Raw genomic sequence first — 23,203 nt, forward strand, 5'->3', positions numbered from 1 at the left:
TGTGCCCAACCAGATGTCATACCTCTTGGCTGTACAGCAAGGACGCCTCTTTTATTTGCAGCGCTTGTTCAGAGTGCACCCTATTTTGTGGTGTTTGTGTACACCAGGCTGTGGTACATCTGGGAACTGATTGCAGCACCGGGGGTCAGAGACAGCAGAACTTCCAGGTTCAAGCAGCTATCCAGATCATACCTGGTGCTCAAGGGATACCGGGATTGGTGACTGTTTGTATGTACAAAGCAGGCTCCTCAAACCCCAGCACTGGGTCTCTGGGCCCAAAAGGGTATTTGCGGGGAGGCGGGGACACACGATGTTACTTAATGGCCATTTCCAGCCACACTCTGCAGACCAGGAAGTGCTGGGGATCAAACTTGGCACTCCCTCATGCACACCATGTGCCTTTGGACCTTCTCCCTGACCCTGACTGTAGATCCTGCTTCTTGCTAAGGCAGGTGTGTCCTTTGATATGCAGTGTCCCTCTGATAATCTTTGCCTATCTCCTAGAGCTGTGTGTAAGAAGTTCGGGCTGCATGTGAGCCGAATGATGCTTGCGTTCTTGGTTCTCAGCACTGGCATGTTTTGCTCTTCATCTGGTAAGTGAAAGGTAGTTGAGGAATATCTCACAGTTGCATGGAAAGGAAGCTCCTTCCTGATATGAGTGATATTTGCAGAATGTCAATAATGTGCAGAGCACTGTGTGTCTACATGATCTATCTCTCTGGCTCTATGCCACACTTGATTTTGAGCTTCCTTCTTCCCCTACAGCACCCTGCCCCCCACCCCCACCCCAGCCCCTGATCTTCAGTGTTGTTCTGCTTTCAGCTCACAGCTTGCAATAGAGCTATTAGGGTGTCTTACAGAAATATGTATATCCAGTTGGGCTTTTCCCAGTAGGCTTTTAGAATTTTAGAATTTAACATTTAAACATCTAAAGTGGTAGCTTTCAAACGTGCTATCCTTGGAAACTTGTGGGCTATGAGCTGAGCCAAGGCTCCCTGCTGCCCAGAGGTCAACCTGGGTTCAATTCTCTGGAAAAAAATGAGCTCCATGTAATTATATTAATACCAGTTTCTGCTGTGTGCACCAGAACCTAAAACAGTATACAGCATAAGATCGTATGCTTACTTTTCCTTTCTTTGCTCTGTCAACATTCCCATTCTTCAGAGACCGCCAGGCCCAGCCCTGTGTAACTTTGAGAGCTATTGTCCTAATTGAGACTGTCCTTTTCCCCCAGAGCTGGCCGCCACCTGAGTCTCCTGCTCACTTTGCCCTGTACTGGCAATGAGAACGGGCAACTTGGGAAGGCAGTAGAATTACGTAGCATTATCTGTGAATGTTGTCCCTCACACTTTTTTTTTTTATTATTATTTTCCTTGGGCTGGAGCGATAGCACAGTGGGTAGGGCGTTTGCCTTGCATGCGGCTGACCCGGCTGACCCAAGTTTGATTCCTCCGCCCCTCTCAGAGAGCCCGGCAAGCTACCAAGAGTACCTTTCCCACACGGTAAAGCCTGGCAAGCTCCCCGTGACGTATTCAATGTGCCAAACACAGTAACAACAAGTCTTATGATGGAGACGTTACTGGGCCTGCTCGAGCAAATCGATGAACAATGGGAGGACAGTGCTATTATTTTGCTACCCCTGTTAAAGTCTCTCATTAGGGGAATACTTGGGGGAAGATCTAGTTTTGTGACTCACAGAGAAGGTGAAGGTCCAGATAAGCTAAAGGCACTCTTGGATGCAGAGCCTCTGAGCTGTTGGTTGCCTGTTTGTTATGGTTCTTGCTGGAACTGTTTTTTTTTTTCCCTAGTGTGAAGTGAAGCAGCCCCAAATAGCAGGGAGAGGCACATCTGTATTTTGGGCTGGTGGGGAGGCCATCCACTGGTTCTCGGGCAGTCTGGGGGTCCCGTCAGTGATTTTCAGCCCACCGCTTGTCAGTTGACGGCTGAGGCCTGAGGGTGAGGCGCGCTTGGGACCTGCGGTGTCTCCAGGTTGTGAGGGGGGCCACAGGGTGCTGGGAATAAAACCATGGTCAGGTGTGTGCTGGGCCTGTGCCCTCAACGACTATTCTGTATCCTGACCTCACACATTTGTATTTTGGTGTTGACATAGGAACCTGTGGCTGGGGAGGTGGCTGAAAGGGCTGGAGCCCGTGCTTTGCGTGTGGGGGGTTCCTGGTACCTCATGGTCCCTAAGCACTGCTTAGGGAATGACCTCTTAGCACAGCCAGGTGTGGTCCCAAACTAAAAACAAAACCGAACACCCAGATCAAGTCACAGACTCTTGACAGGGCTTGGCTGCCTATGATAGAGTAATGCTTGAAGGAGTAATGGGGGACATTAAACTTCAGGGGGTCAGCAGGGTACTGAGAGATACTGCCTTCAGAGTTTGACCTTGAGAAGAGTTCCTAGAATTCCTGTGGAGTCCACATCAGTCCCAGGATAGCCGCAAAAAATACTCAAAAGATAAAGCTTTTTTAGAAATACGTCGTTGGCAATGGGTCTCTTGAAGCATATTCTTGGGAATCTTCATTGCTGTATGTTTTGAATTTGTGGCAGAAGCCAGGAGAGCAAGGGCTTAGGTGGTGGGTATACAGTTGGGCCATGTTTTAGTAGTGAGAACAGAAAGGAGGGGCTGGAGCAATAGTTCAGCAGGGAGGTGTTTGCCTTTCACATAGCCAACCTGGGTTCCCTCCCTGACATGGTCCCCCAAACACCGCCAGGAGTAATTCTTGAGTGCAGAGCCAGGTGACCCCTGAGCAACACTGGGTGTGGCCCAAAAAGCCAAAAAAAAAAAAAGAAGTGAGGGGACCCAAGTAATAGAATAGTGGGTAGGGTGTTTGCCTTACACGTGGCTGACCTGGGTTTAATTTCTGACACCACAACTGGTCTTCACCAGGAGTAATCCTTGAGTACAGAGCCAGGAGTAAACTCTGAGTGCCGCTGGATATGGCCCCAAAACCAAATAAAACAAAAATCAGTGAGGAAATGAGAAAATAGACTAGTTTTTAAAATGGAATATCACATTATTGCATGTTTTTGGAATATAACATGGCTCAAAATATCATCCTGGTAATTGACGCTTTGCAATGTAGGTAAATCTTTTATCGCTGACACATAATTAATTTTCAGTCCTTGTCGCTGCCCTGACCCCTTTCTCTTTCTCTCCTTGCAGCATTCCTTCCTAGTAGTTTCTGCATGTACACTACGTTGATCGCCATGACCGGCTGGTATATGGAGAAGACTTCTGTGGCCGTGCTGGGCGTAGCTGCTGGGGCTATCTTGGGTTGGCCGTTCAGCGCAGCTCTTGGGTGAGAAACCAAGAGAGCTTGTCTTCCCTGGATCTCAGGGCACATTGTAAAAAATCTCAGTATTGTATTAGAGAATCTCCTATGGATGGAACCTAGAATTATAGGATTGATTTGGACTTCCAAAGTGTCTGGAATGCACAGAACATTTGTCAGGGCCTGTTATGCTTAGTTCCAATACAGTGGTGACTATTAAGCACCTGTGTGAACCCCTGTTTGGGGGGATAAACTTTATCCCCAATTTTCACCCTGCAAGAGAAATGCAATGATTGTAACTTTGTAAAGGAGAAGAAGAGGTCGATTCTTCTGATTGTGCCTTTCAGATTCAGATTGTGGGACTGGAGAGAGTAGAATGGTTAAGGCACTTGCCTTGCATGCAACTGACCCTGGTTCAATCTCCAGCACTTCAGATGGTCTCTGAGCATAACTAGAGTGACCCTTGAGCCCAGAGCCAAGAATAAGTCTCAGTTTCTGCACTGTGTGACCCAAGTTCTTCCCCCAGCAAAGATGGTTTGCCGTTGGAATTAGCCTTCTTGACTGGAGGCTGATGTTTCTCCCCCTGGAGCAGCCTGTGCTTTGAGTCCTCCCATGTGTTCTTGCTTCAGAGTTGAGCCTCATCTCCCTCTGTCCTCGCTCCCAGACGCTTTTTGCCAAGTGCCCTTGTGTCTGTTATTCCTTCATCAGTTATTGTTCTCCCCATTTCTACTCTTGTGGACTTCGTGCCAATAGCCCTTCTCATTCAGAAAATATTTTCACTTTATATCAGTCACTATAGTAGTGACTTATTTTTATTAAAATATATATCTGGGGGCTAGAGTGATAGACAGTGCACGTATCGGACCTGGGTTCAATCCCCAGCATGCCACATAGTCCTCTGAGCACCACTAGGAATAATTTCTGAGTGCAGAGCCAGGAGTATCTCCTGAGCATCACTGGGTGTCACCCAGAAACGCAGTGTGTGTGTGTGTGTGTGTGTGTGTGTGTGTGTGTGTACATATACATACACACACACACATATATGTATATGTATATGTATATACTTATATATGTATATATATACATTTATATATGATTGATTTTTAGAAACAATACTTTTTGTTTGTTTTTGAGCTACACCTGGCAGTGCTTAGGGCTTACTTCTGTCTCTGTTCTCAGGGATCACCCCTGGCAACTTTGGGGAACCTTACAGGCTGATGGAGAGAGAACCCTGCTTGGCCATGTGCAAGGCAAGCACCTTACCTGCAATACTATTGCTCTGTCTCCCTCCCAAAATTCTTAATTCTAGAGGATGAAGCGATAGTACAGCGGGTAGGGTATTTGCCTTACGTGCTGCCAACCCGGGTTCGATTCCCAGCATCCCATATGGTCCCCTGAGCACCGCCAAGAATAATTCCTGAGTGCATGAACCAGGAATAACCCCTGTGCAATGCCAGGTGTGACCCAAAAAGCAAAAAACAAACAAACAAAAAAACCAAAAAAAAAACCCCAAAACAACTCTTAATTCTGTTCTTTCCCATTTGACCTTCAAAAGATAGTAATTGCTAATAGCTTGACTTAACTCCTTCCAGAAATTATCCTTGTGTTATAGATTGCACACCCATGTGTGCGTGCATGCTAATATTCTTACATAGAATTGTCCTGTAGGAAAGGATGTCTTTCGCTGTACATAGATTTGTATCTTTCGGTGCCCTTATTTTTCTGTCCTCAAAATGGAGCTCTCCTGAAGAAGGGCAGATAGGACAGTTAACATTCCTTGTCTTTTATTTTTCCCCCTTTTTTTTTCTTTTTTCTTTTTGGGCCATACCTGGTGGTGTTCAGGGCTTACTCCTGGCTCTGGCACCAGGATCACTCCTGGAGGGGCGTGGGGAACCATTTGGAGTGCTGGGGATTGAACCCAGGTCGACTTTCTTTGAGGCAAACTCCTTTTCGCTGTATTATCACTACAGTCCCTTTTTACTTTGTTTTCTTTTAAGTTCCATAACTTCTTGATTGTCCCACATTATGGATTTGGCAGCCTACTGTCTGTGGGCCAAATCTAGCAGGCCTATTATCATTCAGCCTGTTTTCACTTTATATTTTAGTTTTGTTTTTGGTTTTGGGCCACGCCTGTTGGTGCTCAGGGCTGGCTCTGCGCTCAGGGATCACTACTGCTGGTGCTCTTGGGACCAACCGGAATACTGAGGATTGGGCCTGAGTTAGTCGCATGCAAAGCAAACACCCTAACCAGTGTTTTATCTCTCTGGCCCCAGTTTATTTTTTGGTTTGGGCCATACTGCATGGTGCAATGGGGAGCAGGCCATGCTGGGACTGAACCTGGGACTCTAGCATGTAAAACATGCACCCAGCCCTGTGAGCCATTTCCTGCCCCCAGTTTTTTGTGTCTTTTTGGTGTGATGGTGATGCCTCCCACATGATACTCTTTGCCAGTCAAGCTGTTGCTGGTTCAGTGCCAAAGCCTGAGAATGTGGCACTGCTCAGGCCCTGCAGAATCAGGGACCACCAGAACCATGTTGGCAGTGCCCAGAAGCCTCCTGGCTAAACTCAGTGATGCTTGGAGGCTGTGTGTGTGCCTTGACTCCTATACTAGACCCCAGTCCCCCTGGTCCCTATTTTCACATTTTTAAAGGGTTGTTAAGACAACACACACACATGCACACATAGTCTAGCAGAGGTTGTCTGTGGCCTTCAGAGCCTGAAATCGTACTGTCAGGTCAAGAGTGCGGACCCCTCCCCTACTGAGTCTAATCCAAATGTGACTACAGAACCCTGATGGTTCATTCTTCCTTTTCATCTCCCCAGCCCTCTTTCGTTAGCTCCCCATTCCCTTCCTTCTATCCGGAGTGAACTTGGTGATCACCAGGAGTGATGCCTGAGTGCAGATTCAGGAGTCAGCCCTGAACACCGCTGGGTGTGGCCCCCCCAAAAAAAACTTGCTGAGGCAGCACATATATGCCACTTGCTCAAGGAATTTAAGTGAAAGGAAGAAGAGCAAGGGGTATTAAAAAAGGCTTTATTCGAACTGAGGTCAAAGCCTGTAATATTATCATGTTATTAAAGTCAATAAATTATGGACGGAGACTTGGTATTTATTTGGCAGGTGGATTTAAGACAGCAGGGCATGCCTACTAGTAATTAATATATTTTGAATGCTGGTTGCACATAAATATGTATGAAACTGCCTATTCTAGAGGCTCAGATTTTTGTTGTTGCTTGGGTAGGGGCTTCCCCAACAGTGACTCTACAGGCACCGGAAGTGTGAGAGCGCAGAGCCAGGGCCCTGAGCATGCCCTTTCACTTTATATCAGTCACTAGAGTAGTGACTTATTTTTATCACTTAAAACATATATCTAGGGGCTGGAATTATAGTACAGTGCACGCAGCCAACCTGGGTTCGATCCCCAGCATGCCACACTTCCCTGCCCCACCGGTCTCTACCAGCCCAGAGGTCAGTTTTGCTCTCCTTCAGACAAAGAGCACTCTCACAGGTCCTGCAAAGAAACTGGTACTTTTTATTTTTAAATTTTATTTGATAGGGGCAATACCTACTTGTGCTTTTGGGCTCAGGGACACTCCCAGAAGTGCTGGGATGGGTTGGACATGCTGTCCTAGGGACCAAACTCTGTTACTCAAGCCATAGCCCTGTCCCAAGCTTAGTACAGTTTTGGAATTTTTTTTAACAGTGTCTTCTAGGGTTTTGTTTTATTTTATTTTTATTGAATCACCATGAGATACACAGTTGCAAAGTTGTTCATGATTGGGTTCCAGTCATACAATGTTCCAACACCAGTCACTCCATCAGTGTACATTTTCCATAACCACCATAACCAGTGTCCACAGTCTTTCTCCTTCCCACTTCCCCCAGCCTGTCAAAGGCAGGTGCTTTTCTCTCTCTCTCTTTCTCTCTCTCTCTCTCTCTCTCTCTCTCTCTCTCCCCCTCCTTTTGGCCATTGTGGTTTGCAATACAGGTCTAAGCACAGTACAGTTTTTCTTAATATAATTTTATTTTTATAAAGTTGTTTGCACTAATATATTGCATGCAGTATTCCAAAACCAATCCCACCACCATTACACCTTCCCTCCACCATTATTTCAAATTTTTCCAATCATCACCCACGCCTGCCCGAATAGCAGACCCAAAATAATTTATTTTGTCTTGCTTGTTATTATAATTCGCTAAAAATGATCAGAAAGATTTCCTTAGAAGAAAGTGTGTGAAGATTGTTGTATCTTACCTTGGAGCCATTAAGCCCTTAGGCATAAAAGATTACTAACCTGTTGTTACAGATTGAGCCTTGTGTGCTAAAATTTTCTTAATCAAGATTGGTTGCTCTCGACTTTTCATTCCGTCCAATGTGGTGTGCTACTCCTGGTATATCAGTGGTGTAGAGTATGAGGCACTCCAGGAATTCTAAAAAAATTTATTCTCAAATATTAAATAGGGTGATATAGCTATAGTTAAATTTTTAACTAGATGGCAACTTTGGGGTCCAGAGGCAACTCTGTAGCTTGTTGATCTCTTCTAAGATTTATTTATGAATCTCTGGATCATGGCCAGTTAATGATCTTATATAGAGGCAGTTCATGGGTGTGACTGCCAGGCTCCCAGAAGAACAGGGTGGTGGGTGAGGTTGCCCATCCCTGACTCCATGAGAGCTGGATTAGATTTCGGTCACACAGTTTTTGCATACCTGAGTTTTTCAACAGAGTCATTCATCGGATGAGGCTCGTCCTGAGCCTGTGGAGTTTGGCCATGACCACGGTGGTGATCGGGTTATGGAGGTTTTTGGCTGCCAGGGCTCTGTTTGGGCAGGCAGTGGGCTCATCCACCCACCTCTGGGGTCCCCAGAATGAGACTCAGTCTGGAAGGGGATCTGACGGCATCTCTGTAGCCTGTTGATCTCCTCTGAGATTTATTTATGAGTCTCTCTCTGTATATGGGTTTTTTTTAAGGACATTGCTTTATTAATTTATTTATTTTTGTTTTTTTGGGTCACACCCGGCAATGCGCAGGGGTTACTTCTGGCTCTGCACTCAGGAGTTACACCTGGCAGTGCTCAGGGGACCACATGGGATGCTGGGAATGGAACCCGGGTTGGTCACATGCAAGGCAAACGTCCTACCCGCTGTGTACCTCTCCAGCCCCTGTATATGGTTTTGGGACAACAACTTGTCACCCGCTCATGCTCCTCCTTCATAGCGACACTCAGACACATTATGATCTCAGTTCAGCAGCATGAGGTCTGTGAGAATCTGAACTGTCCGAGCATATCTTTCCTCGAAGTGTCTGATTTAACCCTCCTCTTTCTGTTTCTCTCTTAGCTTGCCTATTGCTTTTGATTTGCTGATCATGAAACACAGGTGGAAGAGCTTCTTGTGTTGGTCACTGGTGGCCCTCGTCCTTTTCCTGGTGAGTTTTCTTTTCTAAAACTTTACTTCTGAAGCCATAGTGCAAGCCGCCGCTGATGTGGGGGAAGGGGACATGGGCCGACCATTCAGTTCATTCTGGACTTGATTCTGTTCACACTGAGAGAATGTGTCCAGGGTGAAGCTTCACAATTGATATTTATCTGTTTTCTACTGTTTTAGGTGCCAGTGGTCATCATTGACAGCTACTATTATGGGAAGCTGGTGATCGCGCCACTCAACATTGTTTTGTATAATGTCTTTACTCCTCATGGCCCTGATCTTTATGGTAAGACTTGATGAAATCCGGGGAAGGGTTAGGAATTCTTAATCTGCCTCTTTGCCGGTAATCTTACTTTACACTCATTTTTTTTCCCCTTTTGGTTTGTGAGCCACTCCTGGTGGCGCTCAGCGCTTACTCCTGGCTCTTTGTTCAGGGATCACACTTAGCAGGGGACCCTATGGGTTTCTGGGGATCTAACCTGGGTCAGCTACATGCAAAGCCAGTGCCCTACCCACTGTCCTATCATTCTGGCCCCCGGTAATCTTAATTTAAAATAGAATGACGTTTGAATTTGATGTGTAATAACTGAATATTTCTCCTTGATCACTGTGAAATTCAGATACTGGCTTTCTGTTAGTCCTACCATCTGTTTTTCCCAGGTTCAGAGTTTAGAAGACTAGGAAGGTAGATTCCTTGATTTTTGATACTGCTCCTTCTTTTTTTTGTTTTAATTAAAAGGAGCCATAGCACAGCAGATAGGGCATTTGCCTTGCATGAGGCCGACCCAGGTTCGATTCCTCCGCCTCTCTCGGAGAGCCCAAAAGCAAGCTACTGAGCTGAGAGTATCTCGCCCGCATGGCAAAGCCTGGCAAGCTACCCATGATATATTTGATATGCCAAACACAGTAACAAGAAGTCTCACAATGTTACTGGGCCCGCTCGAGCAAATCAATGAACAATGGGAGGACAATGACAGTGACAATTAAAAGTGACTTTTCTTTATTGTCATTCGAAAATCAGTACAACGAAACAGAAGAATATGTGGACCAGGAGATAACTTAAAGGAGTGGAGCGCATTCCTGGCATGTTGGAACCCCAGAACAGCTTGACCCTCTATTGCTGGAAGTAATTCCCAAGCACTGCCAGGTCTGGCCCAGAAACAAAAACAAAAACTAAAAAGAAGGCAAGAAAAACACAATGCCATCATCTCCAGACAGCCATTGTTAATAGCTGTTGTTAATTCCTCCAGATATTTCCTGTACATATATTGTTTTCTCTTTTTTAAAAAAAAAAAAATTTGAGGGGCTACAACCAGCTGTGCTCAGGGCTTACTCCTGACTGCAGTAGGATTTACTCCTGGCATTGCTGGGAACTATATGCGAGGCTGGTGATTGAACCCAAGTCAGCCATACGCAAGGCAAATGCCCTACCTGCTATATTCTCACTCCAGCCAGTTTTCTCTTTTTTAATGTGTATCATTTCAACATTGATATTTATTTATTTATTTTTAAATTTTATTTATTGCTTTTTGTGTCACACCCAGTGATGCACAGGGGTTATTTCTGGCTTTGCAATCAGGAATTACTCCTGGTAGTTCTCGGGGGACCATATGGGATGCTGGGAATCAAATCCTGGTCGGCCGCGTGCAAGGCAAATTCCCTACGCACTGTACTGTTACTCCAGCCCCCTCAACATTGATCTTTAGGGGAAGATGTTTGGAGACTCTGGAGAGCAGGTGAAGTGAATGGAGAGAGAGTGGGTTGTCTGGCTGGGTTAGGGCTGAATGGGAAAAGGCGAATGCTTTTCCTTTGGGGCTGAAATATCCCCTTTATCTTCACTCCTTTCCTGAGGACTTCACTCAGTTGGCCTTTGAGTTTGTTTTAGTTGGCCAGAGGACATTTGACAGTTGCAGAGAGGGATGGACTAGAGATTTTTCTGCTCAGACCAGTCAGTAAGCATTTTTTTTTAAAGTTTGTCATTAAAAGAGTGTAATTTGTCTTCTCTTTTGAAAGTCTGAGGACACTCTGTGTATATATCATAGACTTGGGGAATCCTATGAAGCAGGTTAATATTACCTTTATCTGTTTCCAGTACTAATTTAAACCATGCCCATAGCTTTTTGGTGCCACTCTGCCATAAGACTAGCAGGTTGAAAGTAAGTGTATTATTAAGATTTCATTGACTCCCCTTAGGATTTGGGGAGTAGTGTCATTTTATATGGCAAGTTATAATAAGCCATGTTTTTTTTTTCTTTTTAGGTCACACCCAGCTATGCTCAGGGGTTACCCCTGGTTCTGCATTCAGGAATTACTCCTGGTGGTGCTTGGGGGAACATATGGGTTGCTGGGAATTGAACCCAGGTTGGCCGCGTGCAAGGGAAACGCCTAACTGCCATGCTATCACTCTGGCCCCCAAATAAGCCATGTCTTATTTAGTGAATTGAATTCATAAATTGAATGGTTAGAGAATAATTGCTGGATGAATAGACTCTGAGAGACTACCGTATTTAAGGGCCTAAGATCCTGACTGATAGGAGAAAGAGCCCCTATTTTAAACTTTTGCCTCTAGATGTCTCCCTTTTGCTAGGGAAAGTTTGTGCGTTTCTAACTGCCATTGGAAGGGGAGGGGGGTCACAGGCAGTGGTGCTCAGGGGCTATTCCTGGCTCTCTGCTTGAGTTGCCCCCTGGTGGTGCTCAGAGACCATATGTGATGCCAGGAAATTAAACCAGGGTTGTTTATATGCAAGGAAAGCCCGTTACTTCCTTTGCTTTTTCTCCAGCCCAAATTTATTTTTAAATTTTTGTTTGCTTTGGGACCTCATCCAGCAATGGCCAGGGCTGATTCCTGGCTCTGTGTTCAGGGGTCATTTTGAGTTGTGCTCAGGGACATATGTGGTGTGGGGGATTGAATCAGGGTTGGCCATATATGCATGGCAAATGCCTTAACCCCGATACTGTCTCTGTGGCCTACTTGAAGACTTTGATTTGATAGTATGAGAAGGGGAAAGTGAAGGGAGACTTCTGCTTTCACCTAGTTTATATATTAGAATTGGATTTAAATGGGTTCGATTGGGGCTGGAGTGATAGCACAGTGGGTAGAGCGTTTGCCTTGCACGCAGCCGACCCGGGTTCAATTCCCAGCATCCCATATGGTCCCCTGAGCAATGCCAGCAGTAATTCCTGAGTGCAGAGCCAGGAGTAATCCAGGTGAGACCCAAAATGCAAAAAAAAAAATGGGTTCGATTGAAAATATAATACTCTATGTGGGTGGGTAGACAGTAGAACGGGGCTATGGGACAGTGCCTTGTGTTTGTGACACACTGGGTTCTGTCTTCAGTATTGTTTTTAAAAAGTAGACATATGGGAATATATGTTAACTCTTGAGTTAAATTGGCTTCTCTGCCTTTATCACATTTTGAATGTTTATTTATAAAACTTTGTGTATGAGTCCATGAATGTTGTATGAATTTTGTAGTTCACTGGATTGCTGATGTTTTTGAAACTAGAAATAAACAGGTGGTCGGTTGAGTTAAGTTCATGTTTCTAGTTTATCCGTGTGTATTGGGGGTGATCAGGACCCCTTTGGTAGGTTTTGGGGTCCAGCAGAGCAGTGGCCAATCTTCCTACTGGTATCTGCTATTCGTTTTGGCCAGTGTTTTACTGGGAGGAGACTGTGTTTTACCTGCTTTGATGAGCCAGGGGTAGTTTCAGTTCAACTGTTGACTTTTTAGAAGTTAGAGAAATTGATTGATTTCCCAGTGGTAGGAAAAAGCTTTGCTGGAACAGATTCTTGGACAGCTGGGCCTTTGGTTCACTGTAAGGGTCTGAGGATGTGGTGCTGCCCAGGCCGCACTGGTGGTACTCAGGAATCCCCAGGATTACACCCGTGATGCTCATTGGACCCTGTAGGGCCAGGCATTAAATTGGGGTTGGCAGCTTGCAGTGCGTGCACCGTAAGGGGCCCTTACTATCTCACCGGCCCCTGAAGTTGTTTCTTTTCTTTTTGGCTTTGGGGCCGCACCTGGCAGTGCTCAGGGCTTGCTTCTGGCACTGTACTCGGGGACCACACCTGGCAGGGCTCAGGGGACCATTTGCAATGCCTAGGATTGAACCTGAGTTGGCAGCTTGCAAGGCAAGCGTCCTTATCTGCTGTTCTATCTCAGTGCCTTGAATTCGAAGAGTACTTTTACCTCTTCTTTGAATTGGACAATGTGGGGGAAAGTGTTTGATTTCCGCACTTTTAGAGAGTTGTCTTTTTTGCTTTAGCAGGCTTGCAGAGAACACTTTCATTTAGGAGTGAGCATTCTTTATGGAGTTTAGTCCACACTATTTGTTAAGAGACTGGGGAGTTAGCTCAGTGATCAAAAGTGCATGTTTTGTGCTCAGACCCGAGTTCAAGTCCTAACACCACATGGTCCTCTGATTATGGCCAGGTGTAGCCCTGGAGGCTCCCAAGTACTGCCAGGTGGTCCTCGTCATGCCTGGCACCTCTACCCTCAGGCCATGGCATTGAACCATGCAAATCTGCTGGGCAGAGTATGTCTGGGAGTGGCCCTGCCTCCCCACCCCACCCCCCGAGAGCCAAAAAGGGGGCAAAAAAAGATTTTTCATTTTCTGGTGAAAGACAGACCACACTTTCAGCGGTGAACTCAATGTCGTATATACACATGTTGATTTTCTTTCCCTTGGGTTTTTGGGCTTCACTGACAGTGCTTGGGGCTTTTCGTAGAGGTGTTCCGAGGGATTATATGGTACCAGTGGCTGCATCAAGGATCGGGCTAGGGCTGCAGTGAGCAAAGCCTGGACGCTAGCGCTTTGTGCTATCTCCGCAGCCCTGCGTGTTGAATTTCAGTGACGCACATCTAAAACCCATGGTGTTAAAGTGCAGTGTTGCTTCAGTACAGAGAAAGGTTTGTCACGAATGAACGAATGAGTGAATTTTGTCAGGTTGCATGCTTCCCTGAGCACTTTCACGTCCTAGATCTATTTTGGTGAGACCTGTTGTGTTGTATTAGGTTGGTATTTTCTAAATACCAAAGAAGAATAGAGGCAAATGTATTTTTAAGCTGAAAAGCACTTCATGATCATCAACTAATTTTATCTTAATTGATGACTCCATTCAATAAATAAGTATCAGACTTATCTTTTTTTTTTTTAATTGAATCACCATGAGATGTACAGTTACAAAGCTGTTCATGATCAGGTTACAGTCATATAGTGTTCCATCACCCAACCCTCCACCAGTGTACATTTCCTGTCACCAATGTCCCCAGTTTAAGACTTACCTTTTAATAGGTGCTTTGATGCTGTGAATCATCAAACAAGTGGGAGAGCGCGACTCTGTTATGGAAACTTCAGCTCTTTTACTTTCTCTGATACTATTTGGCATTATTTTAGCTATATTATAAGAGCTTCCTTCTCCGAGTACTTCATTAGCTGTGACAGGCAGCTTCTTACCTGAGAATTAAATGTTTTGTGCGGAGCCAGAGTGATAGGACAGTGGATAGGGCACTTGCCTTTCACGTGGCAGATGCGAGTTCTATCCCAACACCTTGTGTGCTCTCCTGAGCCCCCCAAGAGTGATCCCTGCGCGCAGAGCCAGGAGTAAGCTCTGAACACAACCAGTATGGCCCCCCGTTCCCCCCTCCCCCCAATTTTTAAAAAATGCATTTTGCTGATAGTTTTTGTGGACATCTGTGTCATAGTGCTGTTTCTGAATGTCAGGGCACTCTGGCTGTGACATCAGCCACCCCATTGACCACCAGGACTGACCCTTCCTCCACTGTTCCACGTGCCCTTCCTGAAGCTATACACTGACATGGGTGGAGGAGAACAGCCTCCTCTGGCTAGAGATGGGCCTTATTTGGTCAAAGGTGTGTAAGGAACTGTGCTCCCCTGCTTGAACCTCCAGAGAAGCCCCCTGAGTGCTCATAGAGAAGCATAATAGGCCTATAAATGCTTGTTGGATAAACGGACAAATGGATCTAAGTCAAAGACGTGAAGAAAGAGCTTTCAAGCATTCGCCATTTTCCACATGCACTTGCCATCACCAAGGCTGCAGATGCCTAATATGCCCCTCCAGTTCTGTATCTTATGTGCTCCAGTGGTAAGATAGTAGGGGCGACTGCATCTGGTGGCATCTGGAGGGGCTTCTTGGAGATGGTGATCTTTTTTTTTTTTTTCACTTTATTTTATTTTATTTTTTTTTTTTACAGTTGTAGATTTACAATTTTTTGTGCTTTGGTTTCAATTATACAATGATCAGATACCCATCCCTCCACCAGTGCCCATTTTCCACCACCATGGATAATATCCCCCCACCCCCATCCCCCCATCCCCCCTGTCTCTGTGGCAGGGCAATCCCCTGTGTTCTCTCTCTCCTTTTGGGTGTTGTGGTCTGCAAAAGAGGCTTTGAGTGGCAAACATGTTCAGTCCATAGTCTACTTTCGACATGCATCTCCCCTCCTGGGAGGATCCTCCAAACATCCTTTATTTGGTGCTCCCTTGGAGATGGTGATCTTTAAAATGAGTCAGGGAGGAAGGGCAGGAGTTTGTTCAGTGATACCAGCAAGGGACACGTTTCAGACAAATTCGATGTCTGGTATAGAGAGTGCTGAGACAGAAGGATTAAACATTGAGTTCAATGTTTTAAAACTCTAAGTATTTTTTACAGCTTGAGCTGAATTTTAGGTGGCAACGGTAAAGGCATAAGCAGGATCCGTTCAAACTCGGAACCATCTCAATGTGCCTGCTTCATGCTCCTTGCTTGCCAAGGGACCTTGGCACTTTCTTGGCCCAGTAGCCGATATTCATGGCCTGTTCCAGAGCTGAACTTGCCCAAGAACGTGGGGGAAAGACAAGGAGTACTTTTTCATAATTCTCCATTACAACAACTTCTGTTCGTTGTTCGCCTGCTCGCACCAGAGAACTCGCCCCACGTCAGCTCGCGAGGGAGCAATGTGAGGGAGGTTCTCTTCATCCTTATTCACTACAAAGGGAACCTTCGAGAAGCCGGCTGGGAACTCGCCACGAAGTCCGACCCACGGCAGCAGTGGGGCGACAGCTCTGGCACAGGCCTGGCGTTGGACTCGATTCAACAGCCAAGTTAGTGGTGGGGGTAGGAGGCCCTGTGGCAGGAGCGGCCCCGTCTACACGGTGGGGAGCAGCTGGCCTGGCCTGTCAGCGGGAGCCCCCCATCGGGCTCCATTGGCGGCGCCACCTGCTCTTCCCCAGGGGAGCACCACCCCAGACCCTTGTGGAAGAAAAGCGAAAATGCTTGGAGGAGGTCACGACACCTGGCCTTGTGGGGTAGCAGTGCAGACCTCAGACTGGAAGGCTGCAGGCCAGACCTCCCTCCCCCACCCCTCCCCGTCAGAGGCCAGCGGTTCAAGCGAGAGTTGCGAAAGAGAAAGCCACTGGTCTTGGCATGGACTTTGCCTCTTACCCTGGTAGCATTTGGATCTGGCAGACATTATTGCTGAGAAGGGGAGTGGTATGGGGCGTGCAGGGTGGTGCTCCCCGGGGAGGAGTCACGGGCAGGACGGAGAACAGATGCTCTCTCTTGCCCACGAAATAACAGTGGGGGCTGGGGGAGAGGGCAAAGGACATTGCAAGTGGGAACCAGGGTTCAATCCCTCAGGTCTCATGGCTCCCTGAGCACCACTGGGAGGAGTTCCCTGGACTCTGCTGAGTATGACCCCCCACCCCCAAAATAGGGGTCAGAGCTGTAGGATGGTGGATAGGATGTTTGCCTTGCATGTAGTCAAACCTGGTTTGATCCTTGGTATCTCATATGGTCCCCAGAGCACAGCCAGCAGTGACCCCTGAGCACTGCCAGGCATGGCCCAAACACCAGAGGCAAAACCAATCAGCAATTTCCACAAAATAACAGAGGATCTGAAGAAATAAGTGGGTCTACACAAAGGGGCCACAGGACCACTTAGGATCTGATCCCTATTTCCCACCCCAGTTTCCCTCGATGGGAAATTCAGAAGGAAAAGGCGAGTGCCCTGTGTTAAAGCGGCCCGGGTTCCCTTCTCGAAGCCGCAGAGGAAGCCAGTGGCGTCCTGTGGCCGGGGTCCTCCCCGCCATGCACGAGTGTTACAGAACCTTTGCTCCTTTTAGATCTTTCTGTGGAACCTCGGTGCCCTTTCTCGGAGGCCAATTTAACATTTACGGGGATGGTTTTTCTCTCACTTAGTTTCTAATGTTCTACAAAGTTCTGGCTATAAAATTGTTCCCCTTCATTCAGCCTGTGAACATGCTTCTTTGTTTCAGCTCTTCCAAACCTCCCCTTCGCTCCTCTGAGTGAAAAGAATGGAGCCGAGAGGCTCTGCTGCCACCTTCCTTTCACCTTCCACTTTGCACCAGCTACAGGGTTAGCGCCTCATTCTGACGCATCTCAGCGCATCTCAGCTGCGGGGCTCAGCCCAGATACTTGCTGAGCCGTTGAATCCAATATCTGAATATCTCGCTGGCTAGAGAGAAAAGCTTTGACTCTTTCCACTCCTAAAGCACGTGCCCCCTCAAGGAGGACAGGCATGGCTAGAAATTCGCTAGGATTGTCCCCTTTTGCCCTTGTTTTTAGGACTGTTGAACTTTCCACTCCTGACTTATCCCCTAGTTTTTGCTCCATCCTTCAGGGAAGGAACCACTTATTACAAAATGCTCCCTGTCTCGCTGAGAAGTTGATCTGAGCCCCTAACACGTGGCGATGATTTCATATGCCAATGCATGCTCTCCACCCCACGTCTTTTTTTTGGGGGGGGGTCACATCTGGAGATGGCACAGGGGTAACTCCTGGCTCTGCACTCAGGAATTACTCCTGGCGGTGCTCAAGGGACCATATGGGATGCTGGGACTTGAACCTGGGTCGGCCAGGTGCAGGCAAACGCCCTGCCCACTGTGCTATCTCTCCAGCCCCCAACCCCACGTCTTAGAGTAAGAAGATCACACTAACAGGAGAGTATTGAAACTTGCGGGGAGAGACAGATACATTGAGGAAATGAAGAGTAGCCCTGAAAAACAAAAAAACACCAATATGTATTTGCAAATAACAAAGAGAAAGAGGCTATTATTTTTCCTGTTGAAATTTGGCTTCTGTAATAGTTGAGGCGAGAGAGGTCCCTCGTTCTCTCTGGCCACTTCCTGGTTTTTCTTCCAACTGAGATTGAGAACTGGTGAACAGGAAGTTGATTGCTTCCACAGTGGAGGGAAGGAGCGACTGGATAGAACTTACCTTTTCGGAAACTGGTCTCCTGAAGGACCCAGTTCGGGGCCGGGAGATAGCTCAGAAAGCTGGAATTGTGGGCCTAGCATGTGGCACTGCCTGGAGCAGGGGGACAGGGGGGGCCCTAGTGGCCCCATGAACACTGCTTGGGAGACTCTTCCCCACTCCATTCAGGAAATTTGCATAAGATATTAATTAAAACCCACATTCGATTTTAACTAAAAAGCCAAGAAGTGACGAATTCCAGGGAACACAGATTAGTTTTGGAATTGAAACCATCCTTGAGTCTTCTGTACCCCAAAAGATGGTCCAGAAAGAAAGTTCCTTTTCCCCCAGCACATGAGATCGGCTTTCCTAAACATTGGTGGTAGAGAATGGGCACTGGTGGAGGGATGGGTACTTGAACGTTGTTTGACTGAAATGCAATCATGAAAGTTTTTAAGTCTAACTGTATCTCATAGTGGTTCATTAAAATTTTATTTATTTTATTTATTTGTGAAACACCATGAGGTACAGTTATAGACTTACAAATTTTTGTGCTTGGGTTTCAGTTATACAATGATCAAGTACCCATCCCTCCACCACAGGTCCCAGCATCCCTCCCATCCCCCACCCCCCATCCCACCCTGCCTCTGTGGCAGGGCATTCCCCCTTGTTCTCTCTCTCTCTCTTCTTTTGGGAAATTTTTTTTAAAAAAGTAATAAATAAATAAATAGAGAGAGAGAGAGAGAGAGAGAGAGTTCCACTCTGAATTTCCCTTGTGAGCTTGGCCTGGGATGGACCCTCTCGGCCTCAAGGGTCCTGATCACTGAATTTAGACTTCAGAAGAGAGATGTCCCCAACGGTGGTCCACAGTAGCACTTGAGTCCTTCCTGAGTGTCCCCACCACCCCTCGCCCAGCTCCCCTAAATATCTCCACTATGAGTTTAGTTTCTAATCTTACTTTGCTGTGCAAGCTGCAGAAATGTCAGGGTTTTCTAACTACTCTCTGCCTTCTGATTACCCTTTTAAGCAACACTGATTGCAGCAAATTGCTTGGGGGGGGAGGGGCAAAGTGGGTGTCAGAACATTCTGCCGTGATTAAAACCTGCAGGTGTCACCCACTGCCTGCGGAAGTCATCACACACAGGAAGCACCGACCGCAAACCTGCCCCTTTTCATGGGCTTAAGGATTTTGAGTGAAAGAATCAAGAGCAGTGTGGGGGAGGCTTGTGTTTTCATTTCGTTTCACTCAGAATCCCCAGCGCTTCTGAGCAGGGCATGGGGTCTCTGAGCCCTGTTTGCCTAGGGAAAACCCATGGCTGATTCTTAGTCCATCCCTATGTGACTGGAGGACTGTGGTCAGGCATCTCAGTGGGAAAGGCAGTAGAATGTTACTGGAATAAAAAAAATTAGAATACTAATATCAAAGATGGTATAAAGAGGTAAGAAAATGACAGAGACATGACTAGCTCAGACCGAATATTTGTCATAACAGAATATCATTTTTTGTTTGCTTTATTTGTGGACCTGGTGGTACTCAAGGCATTTTGCTCCCCTCCTTTTGTGCTCCAGGAGACGGGGCAGAGATGGAGCCTGGGCCTCCCGCATACAGGGAGCATCTCCCTGGTCCAAGACTAGCATTTGCATCCTCTCTCTCTCTCTTCCCCCACCCCATCACTTAATTGTTAGACTGTGAGAAGGATAGTCACATCTGAATGGCGTTTTAGTAGTCTTAATGGCACACCACCATGTTCCTCGGTCCAGTGTGCTGTTTCCACACATCACCCGACTGTTAACTCAGCTCTGACACTGTCTGCCCGGAGGTAGCATCCGGTCCCAAAGGCTCTTTCCCTGAAGTCGCCCACCCCTCCCCCAGCCCTCACTGCAGATGCTGGCTACAAGTTCAGGTTGTCACTTGTGCTTCTGACCAGTCCACCAGAGATTGGAGGTTCTTACAGGGGGTGTTTCAGTTCATTTGCTGTCGTGGCTCTCAAGACCCAGAGAAGCCTTTATCCATGACAGTTTATTACCCAGGAGATAGCTGAGTGGCCCATTGGAAGAGATAGAGAGGGACTGGGCAAGGAGTTCGAGTGGCGCCGCCAGCTTCTCCACCCTGCTCCCCAGCCCAGATGCTCTCCAAACCCTGACTTTGTTTTCTGTTTATTGAAAAACATATTTTAGGCACCGTGGTTGGCAATACTGTTAGCGTTAGGGTTGCATGCATGCAGCATTCCAACACCACACCCTCCACCAGAGTGCCTCCTGCCTCAGATCACTGCCCCTCCATGGTAAGCCCAGTTCTGTAGACCAGTTTCCTTTGCGGTTGTTTAGGGAGGCTTCTTTTCCTAGGCTTGTCTGATGACATCATTGGCGACTGTAGGCTGAACTCATTCCAGCCCCCAGCCCCCTCCCGGAAGAGGTGGAGGGAAGGACAGAGGGACTGTGGCTTCCAGCTGGGTTCCCCTGACAACCAGTCCCTACCCTTTGATTATGTTGGGCCTTTCACATTTTGCCTCACTAAACAACAAAAGACACCTTCATCCTTTTCATCACTTAGGGAATTCCAAGGATTTTCAGAGTTCTGTAAGCCAGGAATAGGGATACAGCAAAATACTTGTATTTATATATTTTTTATAAATCACAATATTACACTAAACTGTTTTAAGTACTGAAATGTTCTGTCCTCAACACTAAACCAGAGTCCTGAGTACCCCTCTCCTCCACCAAAATAAAGCAAAACAAAAAGTATTAGTCCATTCAGACTTGGCTGTTTGGGCCAGATATAGTGATTAATAAAGGGAACAACAGTGATCAATATTCCCTCTGTGGATCACTAGATGAATAAACATTTGAGATTTGGTTTCTGTCTAAATCATGGCCGATCCCATCTTGCCATCTTCTGCTCTTGTCTTCCCATGTGTGACCGAGCATGGAAAGAGAGTGAGTTTGTGACTCATTAGTCTCCTTGAACCAAGAAAACACATTGAGCCCCACAATGGCTATTGGAGACTTGGCTACTGACTCCTTTTCTCCTTTTCTCTCCTTCAGGCACGGAACCCTGGTACTTCTATTTCATTAATGGATTTCTGAATTTCAATATAGCCTTTGCTTTGGCTCTTTTTGTTTTGCCACTGACCTACCTTATGGAATATCTACTGCAGAACTTTCACGGTGAGTGGCATGGTGGTAAGTTGGTGAAGAGGAAAGAATAAGGAACAGTGTGTATGCCGGGAGTCGGGCCGCCAGGAATGTAGTTCAACAGAATATTCGCTTTGCTTGGGGAGGCTTTGGGTTCAATCCCCAGATCTCTCTCTCTGTCTCTCTCTCTCTCTCTCTCTCTCTCACACACACACACACACACACACACACACACACCCTCTGTCCCCACCAAAACCAAACAATTATGATTTGGTTAATAACTGCAAATATAACTGACAGAGGGAGGATTTCAAGGGAGGAAGTCTCAGCATAATTTATAGAACAAGATGGGGGAGTGGAGGAGGGCAGAATGGGAGAGGAAAAAAAATTTTTTTAATAAAATTATTGGTTTTTTTTTTTTTTGGTGGAGGGGAAGCATACCCAGTGTTACTCAGGGGTTACTTCTAGCTCTGTGCTCGGGAATTACTCCTGGCGGAGTCTGAGGACTCTATGGGGTGCTGAGGATTGAACCCTGGTTGGCTACCCATTCAGTCTCTACTGTCTTTACGGCCCCTTTAGTCTGAGAATTTTTAAAATTTTATTTATATATATATTTTTTGTTTTGCGTTTTTGGGTCACACTGGTGATGCTCAGGTGATGTCCAGAGGGACCAGAGGGGATGCCAGGGATCAAACGCAAGGCAAACTCACTACCCACTGTGCTTCGGCCCCAATTTTTTCTTTACAGATCTTTTTTTTAGGTTTTTTTTTTTTAAATGGAAACACAGTAAGGAGTACTTCATTTATTTATTTTTTTGGTCATACCCGGTGATGCTCAGGGGTTGCTCCTGGCTCTGCACTCAGGAATTACTCTTGGCGGTGCTTTGACCATATGGGATTCCGGGGATTGAACCCCAGTCGACTGCTTGTAAGGCGAATGCCCTACCCACTGTACTATCCCTTGGGTCCACTCAGGTAGGTTGGTCTTGACTAGAATCTTGATCTTTTCAATCTGGACTCGCTCGTTGTAAACATAATGGACACCAGGGGGTGCTGTCTGCCAACCTTTGAGCTGGTTTGCCTTCTCAACGAGAAGGAAGGACTCAGCCTTCCCTGTGGGTCTGTGCAACTTCCAGCAACTTCCAAGCAGGTGCTTGGGTCTTAGGGTTCATTAAACTCCCTGAATTCTTCCTCATGCTGTACATACAGTTTGGTTCTAATTTGGGATCACAGTATAATTCCTTGAAGAGTTCTGCATGTATGTTCTCATTCTGGAGTCACCCATATTCCAACTTGGGATATATATAATTTCTTTAGTATTATTTTTAAACCTTATTGGGTTTCCTCTTTCCTCTTCTCTCTCATATTTCCTAAATGGAATTTCTTCATTAAAAAAAGTGCTTTTCATAGTGTTTATAACAAATACTTGGTTTTTATTTCACTTGGTTTTTATAGTCCTTAAAATACTTTGTCACGTAGGTATGGCTTGACTAATAACCAGAGGTAGGTTGAGAAAAAAAAAAACTTTTTCCCCCCCTTGGATCTACAGATATATGAACAGACCAATTAGTGTATAAGAAAGAACATTGATATATTAAACAACATAGAAGTGGAAATCCCGGAAGTGAGTTCATGTTAATGCTTTTAGTTAATTTCAGGACTCTGTAGAGTTCGTTGAAGGAGCCACTAAAGATAAGGGTTTGTGGGGCCCGAGCCATAGCACAATGGATAGGGCATTTGCCTCCTATGTGACCAACCTGGGTTCGATTCCCAGCATCCCCATCCCGTGTAGTTCCTCGAGCACTGCCAGGAGTAATTCCTGAGAGCAGGAGTACCTAACTCCTGTACATCTCCAAGTGTGATCCCAAAGCAAAAATAAATAAAACAGAGATCAGGGTTTTGCTTCTTTGTTTTGTGCCTTGTAGGAATTACTCAGTTCTGTTACTCCTTTACCTGACTTTCATGTTCCAGCCAAATCCAATACCAGTTCCCCCGTTATTTGAAAGTAGATCATTTCTGTGTGGCATGAATTGGTGTTTTGGGGTCTGGGAATGCTTTTGGGATCTGGGAATGCTTAAAAAAAATCCTTTCCACATAAATGAATGATAATAGTTTTCCCAGACCTAAAAATTAGCAGAGAAAAT

The 23,203-nt window shown here is 46.2% G+C and overlaps 1 protein-coding gene across 1 annotated transcript in view; it reads left to right on the forward strand.

The window, feature by feature from the left end:
• ALG9 (ALG9 alpha-1,2-mannosyltransferase) overlaps positions 1 to 23,203 on the forward strand; it is an 80,695-nt gene that overhangs the window by 6,503 nt on the left and 50,989 nt on the right. The window contains exons 5-9 of the mRNA XM_056107583.1: positions 505 to 593; positions 3,173 to 3,308; positions 8,625 to 8,712; positions 8,892 to 8,997; positions 20,971 to 21,093. Coding sequence (XP_055963558.1) covers positions 505 to 593; positions 3,173 to 3,308; positions 8,625 to 8,712; positions 8,892 to 8,997; positions 20,971 to 21,093 — 542 coding nt within the window. The remainder of the gene's footprint in view (positions 1 to 504; positions 594 to 3,172; positions 3,309 to 8,624; positions 8,713 to 8,891; positions 8,998 to 20,970; positions 21,094 to 23,203) is intronic.

Source organism: Sorex fumeus, unplaced genomic scaffold (assembly GCF_029834395.1).
Source record: "Sorex fumeus unplaced genomic scaffold, SorFum_2.1 ptg000169l, whole genome shotgun sequence".
Lineage (NCBI taxonomy): Eukaryota > Metazoa > Chordata > Mammalia > Eulipotyphla > Soricidae > Sorex > Sorex fumeus.